Source organism: Cucurbita maxima, unplaced genomic scaffold, assembly GCF_002738345.1.
Source record: "Cucurbita maxima cultivar Rimu unplaced genomic scaffold, Cmax_1.0 Cma_Scf00005, whole genome shotgun sequence".
Taxonomy (NCBI): Eukaryota; Viridiplantae; Streptophyta; class Magnoliopsida; order Cucurbitales; family Cucurbitaceae; genus Cucurbita; species Cucurbita maxima.
Genome location: NW_019272021.1, coordinates 2,241,762 through 2,250,085, shown reverse-complemented (window position 1 = coordinate 2,250,085; position 8,324 = coordinate 2,241,762). Strand labels below are relative to the sequence as shown.

At 30.9% G+C, this 8,324-nt stretch overlaps 2 protein-coding genes across 2 annotated transcripts; both read left to right on the top strand.

The window, feature by feature from the left end:
- Positions 1-771: 771 nt before the first annotated feature.
- Positions 772-2,028, top strand: LOC111479297 (GATA transcription factor 9-like). Its single transcript, XM_023123854.1, has 2 exons — positions 772-1,194; positions 1,278-2,028. The coding sequence occupies exons 1-2, from the start codon at positions 772-774 to the stop codon at positions 1,890-1,892; spliced, it is 1,038 nt and encodes a 345-aa protein (XP_022979622.1). The 3' UTR covers positions 1,893-2,028.
- A 4,475-nt stretch (positions 2,029-6,503) lies between these two features.
- LOC111479284 (ethylene-responsive transcription factor TINY-like) lies at positions 6,504-7,318 on the top strand. The gene has a single exon (XM_023123839.1). The coding sequence runs from the start codon at positions 6,585-6,587 to the stop codon at positions 7,185-7,187; it is 603 nt and encodes a 200-aa protein (XP_022979607.1). The 5' UTR covers positions 6,504-6,584; the 3' UTR covers positions 7,188-7,318.
- The last annotated feature ends 1,006 nt before the right edge of the window (positions 7,319-8,324 follow it).

Genomic DNA, 8,324 nt, shown 5'->3' with positions numbered 1-8,324 from the left:
CCCCCCCCCCCCCCCCCTTCATAAAGTCCACAATTTTAAAGTCATACCTACATAGATTTTCTTTTAATCTAATCACACCTAAACCTAATAATAATATTATATTGCTTTTCTTTATCAGCGTACTATACATTAAACCGTTACAAAAAAGATAAATCATAATTGCATTTTTTAACCTACGAACACAGTTAAAAGATTAAAGTATTTATAAGTTTCTTTATTATTAGAAATTTGTAGGATGTCTTCTACTAAATATAAATTATTACTATAAGTTTTTATCGAATAGAAATAATTACCATATTTTAAACTAAATTTATATAATTATAATTCTAAAAATTAAAGTAAAATAGTATTTGCATAAGTTTAGATTAAGTATTAATTAAACATTATCCTTAATCATAATCCGATGAAAGCCGTGAAATTTTAGAAAGTTGAGCTGTAACCATCGTGCTTAAACGTGGGCTTAGGAATATAGTTACAGATTAAAGATGGTCATGATTGGCCATATTATTTTTAATTGGACTCACAATAATTTAAAAAATACAAAAAAAATCACTTATACCAAGGAAAAATAATTATTAGGAGCAGAGGAATCCTCTGTAAGAAATTTAACATTATTGGAGTTAAAAGACTATTAAATTATATTTATTTATTTATTTATTTATATTAAAAGTTAAAAGGTTAAATGAGTTGAATTTATCATTTTTAATCTAATAAATTTATAAACTTTAATTTTAACTTTATTAAACTCATATTTATCTTCATGCTTAAAAGATGCCCAAAACTTTTCATATTTGCGCTTACACCCCGCCTCTGCCTTCTCAAAAACCCCCCTTTCCACTCTTCTCTGGCAACTCAAATTACTCTCCAGTGACTTGCTCTGCATTTATGGAGGTGCCCGAGTATCTTGTCGGTGGCTACTACGACACCGATGGCGCTCAATTTTCGCCGGACAAGCAGAACTCCGCCGCCGAGAATTTCGCTGTCGATGAATATTTGTTGAATTTCTCCAATGAAGATATGGCAATGCATAGCGGTTGCTTCGATAATGTTGCCGGAAATTGCTGTGATTCTTCGACGGTGACTGCGATTGAGAGCTGCAATTCGTCGGCCTCCAGCGGCGATAACTTGGTGTTAGGAAATTTTGGGTCCGGAGGCTTCTGTGAAGCTCAATTCTCTAACGAACTCTGCATTCCGGTATTCGAAATTGGAGCGTTTTCGTTTGATTGTGCAATTTCGTGAAATTTTTTGGATTTGATTCTGTTTTTTTTTTTTTACAGTGCGACGATTTGGCTGAACTCGAATGGCTGTCGAATTTCGTTGAAGGATCATTTTCGACGGAGGAGATTGAGAAGGATTTTCAGGCGATTCCATTTCTCTCCGGGGGGATCAGTACGGCGGTGACTCTAGAAGCGCAGTCGTCTTCAGGAGCGACGGCGTTAGGTTACAGAAGTGAAAAAACGACATCGTTTTTTCACGGCGAAGCTCTTACTCTCCCCGGCAAAGCCCGAAGCAAACGATCACGCGGTTCTCCTTGCGACTGGTCCACGCGCGTCCTCAGGGCGACGGCTCCAGAGGCGGGAAAGTCCGAAATGACGTCAGGCCGGAAATGCCAGCATTGCGCGGCGGAGAAGACGCCGCAGTGGCGGACTGGGCCTATGGGCCCAAAAACGCTTTGTAATGCTTGTGGGGTCCGGTATAAGTCGGGTCGACTGGTACCGGAATACCGACCTGCCGCGAGCCCGACATTCATGTCGACAAAGCACTCGAATTCTCACCGGAAGGTGATGGAACTTCGACGGCAAAATGAGGTAGAACAGTTGGGGAGATGGAAGGGGGGTGAGGAGTACTTGATCCACCGCCACAACGGCGGTGATTTGAGTCGGATGATGTAGAATTTTGCAGTAAAAGGGGCGGGTAGTTTTTAACCCTTCGAATTCGGTAATGATTATGATTATGGTGGGACTGAGTAGACGTTGTACGGACTATTTCCAGGCATCTTTTTTATGATAAATATACTTCATGGGCCCACATGTTTTTTAAAATTTAATGATTTTATTACTCATCAAATTTATATAATATATATGATATTATAAGTTTTAATTTTTCACATTTTACCAGTGCTACAAAAAAAAAATAAAAAAATAAAAAATAAAAATAAATACGTGTTCCTACAGAATAAAGTCTATATATATAATGATTTTCAATGAAGTCTATATGTCATGATTTTGCATGCACATGATGTGCCTATAGGGATTCTTGTCTCATTATTATTATTATTATTTAATTAATATTAATGTTGCTATTTGTAAAATTTAATATTTTGCAAGGTAAAATTAATATCGATAAAATAGAGAGGTTATTAGAGTATTTCTTAAACGCAGTAAAATTCTGGTAGTACTAATAATCTCAAAGGGGTTAATCAAGTCCTAATCCGAAAGAGAGTGTTCACCACAAATAGAAACTTTCACCAATCTTCCTCTCATTTCTTCCATCTTGTGATGGTAAGTCTAAGTTGTTTCAACTCGTTTGATCGGTTTAATTCGATTCGGTTTGACATTTGAGTAAAATAAAGAAGAAATGAACATGTTTATTTCTATATCCAGAAGCGGTTGGAGAAGTTTTTTAAGTCCTAACCTAAACGATGATTATGCATATAGATGATATGTTATAGCATGACACGTAAATTACTATGTAAGGTCGAATATTTTTCTTAACCATATTTGGGTTGGTTTGTATATTGAATATAAATAAAATATTATAGCATGACATGATTTTGTAAGTAAAACTTAAATAAAATATTATAGCATGACATGTTGTTTCGTACTCATGATTATGTCAATTATGATGTATCTCATATTTATAATTATGTATGTATTATGACACGTTATGATGTACTATGATACGACTCTAGAAAGTTTTAAACTAAGCTCTAGTAGTGAGGAGTCATTTATGGTTGACCCATATAAGTATCTTAGTTGGTTTAGGCACGAGGTCACTCCCCTTATGTTTACTATGTTATAAGAAACTAGCTAGTTGCACACGTGGATCAATTAAGCCTATACCTATGAATTTTATGTCATAAAACAAGAATTAGTGAACATTCAGAATTCGATGAACATATAATAAGAGCTCATGACTTTGTCACATTTAAGTACAACGACCTTGCAGATGGTCTAGAGTACTTTTGTACTCACTCATATTAACTCTTCTCTTTACCTATGGTATTCATGTTTACATAGCACACGAAAGGAGGCTATGTACCAAAATTACACTTGAATTATAAGTAGGTTCTAGAAGTCTATGCGTACTTATTAAAATAAAATATAAATTTTTACCCAATAATTGAATTATGATTTAATAGATAAAATAAAAAATTTTATAAATGTGAAGCGTTTTCTTCATTATAATATTAGAAAAAGAGACATCATTTGTTGGAAAAGTTGGTGCAATTATTACATTAATTAAAGTGAATTGAAAAAGGATTTTAATATTTAATTAATGAAATAAGAGGCATGGAGTGGTCGATAGATTGGTAGGCCAATTTACAGAGATCATAACCGAATAGGAAGAAATTGGTAGCAACAACGACCAAATTGATAATCATAATAATAATAATAATAATAATAATAATAATAATAATTACGTCTATTTCTTTTTCATTTTTTCTTCGTACTAAAAAAAAAAAAAATACGAACCACGTACTACTATCATGTATATCAATCATAATTGAATAATCATTAGTTCTAGTGCTATACATTGATTAGAAAATTTTTAAAACCGTGAGACTAACGATGATACGTAATGGGCTAAAGCATAATAGTGGGTTTGAGCTATTACAAATGATATTAGAGCCAGACACCGAGTGGTGTGTCAGCGAGAATACTGACCCTTCAAGAATAGTTGATTGTGAGATCCATATCGATTGGAAAGGAGAACGAAGCATTTCTTATAAAAGGTGTGAAAATCTCTTCCTAGCAGACGAGTTTTAAAACGTGAGGTTAACAACGATACGTAACGAAACAAAGCGGACAATATTTTCTAGAGATGGGTTTGAACTGGAACATTGATCATTTAAAAAATTCATACTAAAATATCAAATATTTATAAGTCACAACGCATTACTAACATTAGTTATATTAACCAAATTTTTTATTTTTCAAAAATTCAAATCAATTCAATCCAAATAAAAAAAGATTGGGTTTGTTCAAATCATTAGATCATATGAAAATTTCTAGTTTATTTTAATTAAATTATATCATTTTCAACATTTTTTTTTTGTTACTTAGTTTAATTGTATTAAATTTCACGAGAGTTGTACGATAGGATTTTTGAAAGGATCTAAGATCGAATAGACCAGCAATTTTATTTATGAGTTAGGTTCGATTAGTTCGAGCACATTTTGGATCCAACCATTTATAGTTTTTATTAATGGCAAATTTATTTGTAGATCTAAATGGGTTAGAGAGTTTGAGGTCATTTTCTATATATATATATATAATAAAAAAATATTAATAAATGAATAATTGGAAATACTATATTGGTGTAGCTGTTATAAATATAATCAACGGTCAACCATATCATATCAATGAATTTTGCCAGAGGAGGGAGTGTATAATTTTAAAAATTGGAACATTTAAAAAAAAAATAGTTTTTTTTTTCAGAAAATAAAAAAGAAAACAAATTAAAAGTATTTTCTTCTAAAAAGAATCTAAAACTATTTTTTTTTTCATGTCTTTGAAATGACTCAATGGTCTCAAAAGTCATCACAATTTACAATATATTCTAGTGTTTTGTAATTTTAAAAATAAATAAATAAATTAGCTAAATTAAAAATAGCATTAAACTTGACTTGGATTGACTAAATAAATCAAATCAATTTTTTAATGAAGAATTAAAAAAAAAAAAAAAAAAAAAAAAAAAAAAAAAATCCACTTACGCTTGAGTTTTTTTTATTTTTATTTTTATAATAATTTTGAAAACAATTTAAATTAAAAAGAAAATCCCAGAAGTCCTGTTTTAATTTTTGTATTTATTGTTTTTACTCTTAAAACTTATTTGGAAAGGTATCTCGATCTTGCTNAAAAAAAAAAAAAAAAAAAAAAAAAAAAAAAAAAAAAAAAAAAAAAAAAAAAAACCACTTGTGTTTTCATTTCACATGAATAAATGGTTAATTTTTACCCATTGGATTGTAAATTATAGTTAATATTGTGTCAGGCTCATCCCTAATAAAGCTATTTAATTGCACCCTTTTTATTTTTTATGAACCGAAAAATTGACTATATAAATTTTTAAAAGGTAAATTTGTCATTTATAAAATTTTAAATTTTCAATATTTTTCTTTTCCACAAAGACCAAATTATTTCGATATTAATTAATAAACACTTGAAATATTGAAATAATCCCCATGTGATTATGACTTTTGATTAATTACTCCGAATTTGTAATTAGCAGCCTAATTATAAATAGTCGAATATTTGAACTTTTAACCGTTTGGTTAAGGATATGCTAATTTAATGGCTTGAGTATAAAAAGTTTTAATTTTATCTTTACAATGCAGTCAAATTTTACCAACTATTTATGTTACTTCAGGTTGTTAGTATAGAAAATTAGTTCGATATTTAATAATAGAAAAATATACTATAATTTCTCCCCACTTAAAAATATATATATATTTAATTATTTATGAAGGGAGTGAATAATATATATATATACAATGTGAGGTAGGACGAGTTGAAACAAACAAGGACGGAAAATATGGTCTCCGCCTTCGACTCAGTTCGCAAATAGAGAGAAATCTATCTCCGTTCCTTCCTCGTTCTCTTTTTAAAACAAGAATTTTGCACTGTTCATGATAAGTTCTCTCGACTCTACGGATTAAATGGACATCTTTTAATTAAATTTTATTTAATGCATAACAAATATCCACCGACTTCCTCTCATAAATCATGGGCTCCACCCACTTCCAATTTTTAAGCTTTTAATGGGACTCATTTTTGTCATGCTAATATCACATGAATTTTATTTTATATATAATATCATTTACATTTTTTAATTATTATATGGTACGAAATGAATGTAAAGAAATATTTTAAATAAAATACATAATTATCTTTCACATTTCATTATTCTTATTAGTATAATGACGTTGAAATTATAGAAACAAAATTTATAAAATGCCACGTTTAATCAGCGAACTTTATAAAGTTAATAATATTTTTTAATTAACTATTTAACATTAAATTTAATCAATAATTTAAAAGTTAAAAAAAAAAAAAAAAAAAAAAAAAACTTTGAGGGAGTGTGTTTTTTATTTTAAGGTGAAGAGATTATTAATTATTAAAAAAGTGTTGAAATTATTGGAAATGGTGTAAAAGTCATAATTTGAGATTTTAATTAGGAATTAATGTGAAATTATAGAAGGTTTGGTTGGTTATAAGTCGCTTTGTTAGGAGCCTACAAATTTTTTGTTTATTTATATATAATACAATGTTCCATACGAAACTCACACATGTTACTTTTGCTCTTCTTCTTCTTCCTTCTGAAGATTTTTGGTTTTGGTCGTCTTTCTTCTCATACGGTCATCAATGGCGGAACCAAACAATTGGAATTCAGAATCTGACGGTGCAGAAATGAAAAGGGGAAATCAGAGGGATCAGAAGCACCCAATTTACAGAGGCGTACGGAAAAGGAGTTGGGGCAAATGGGTATCGGAGATCCGTCAGCCCAGGAAGAAATCTCGGATTTGGCTTGGGACTTTCACCACGGCGGAGATGGCGGCGCGTGCCCATGACGTGGCGGCGCTCAGTATCAAAGGCGATTCGGCTAAGGCTATTCTCAATTTCCCTCAACTCGCTGGTTTGCTTCCTCGCCCGGTGTCGTTAATGCCTAGGGATATTCAGGCGGCGGCTGCCAAGGCTGCAGCGATGGTCGATTTCGATACTACGACGACGGCGTCGTTTTCGTCGTCGAATGATGAAGGAGGGTCGGATGAATTGGGGGAGATTGTGGAATTGCCCAATATTGAAGAGGATATCAGAGCTGAGTCGTGGAGCGAGTTTGAGTTTATTGACTCGGTTGATTGGTGGGGAAATCCGCCGTTTGTGGCGGCGGAAATGGATTTCTGTCCGTTGTTTGCTGATCAGAGTACCACCACTTCGGCTACCTTCAATGGCGGCGATTGGGAGTGAAAAATAAAAAAATGTAAAAAAAAATAATAAAAAAATAAAACACATCAGTTCTTTGGGGCTTGATTTTGGTTTACCGTTGTTTTTTTTTCTGGTTAACACGATTATTACTATGGAAACAGAATTTTAGTCAATTCTCAATTCCATTTCATTTCAGATTATAGCCATTTTGAATATATATATATATATAATAGTTGAAAATTAATATATAAAAATTTAGTTTTTTTTTTCTTAATCATTTTGGAAATGAGCATGCTTTATAGAAATTAAACTTAGGAACATTTGAAATAAAAAAAATGAAATATAATATCATTGGAATTTTTAATTTTGTATTTATTCTAGGTTATTTTAGAATTATTATCACATTCTTTGTTCTAGATTCTAATATACTCGAATGGATTTTTATTTCATAAATAATCTTAAAATATTTATGAAAAATTAAGGATTTTTTTTTTTTAATTTTATAAAGTGTTTTTATAATAGAAATGAATGATATTTTTGGAAATTTAGTAGGAGAGAGAGAGTGTTATTGGTTCGTAAAAATAAAAAAAAGAGAGAGAGTTGATTGAATTTGAATTAATGAAGTTACCTCTAAATGTACATTTAAGTAATATTTTAAAATTAGAAATTAAATAAACTATGGAGCTTCTCAAGTCAATATCAGATGTATTATCCAAGTTTGCTTCTTTTTTTTTTTTTTTTTTTTTTTTTTTTTTTTAATTTCTTTAAAACAATTGGTTTAAATTTTATCCATACTTATCTTCAGATATTGTTTATAACCCATGAAGTTAAAGTTTTGGTTTTGAATTCGCAAATTAGAATTTTATCCATACTTGTCTTAAAACATTTCATGACATGGTCTTAGTTGACCCAGAACTCGATTTGTGGAACTCTTCTTCCTTACTGAACTTCACAGTTTCGATTTCTTTCTCTCTCTGTTTTCTACTTCACCTCTGCTCGTCTCCCAACTGCAAGGATGATGAAGGAAAAGAAAAACCTCAACTAGATAGTGCGGGGGAAGAATCTCGTGAATTTTCCGGCGACCCTTTTTTTCTAGGATAAAACATGTAAAAAGATTTGTGTAAGTATCTGGAGATAGTCTTCGCTTTTAGAAGTAGTTCAAAACAAGTAACGTAAGAG

What these genes read in the sequence shown, in the direction of transcription:
- LOC111479297 (XM_023123854.1), top strand. Translation starts at nt 772, where the DNA reads ATGCCCAAAACTTTTCATATTTGCGCTTACACCCCGCCTCTGCCTTCT. An exon ending in CTAACGAACTCTGCATTCCG is followed by an intron (nt 1,195 to 1,277) that starts GTATTCGAAATT and finishes TTTTTTTTACAG; the next exon opens with TGCGACGATTTGGCTGAACT.
- LOC111479284 (XM_023123839.1), top strand. Translation starts at nt 6,585, where the DNA reads ATGGCGGAACCAAACAATTGGAATTCAGAATCTGACGGTGCAGAAATG.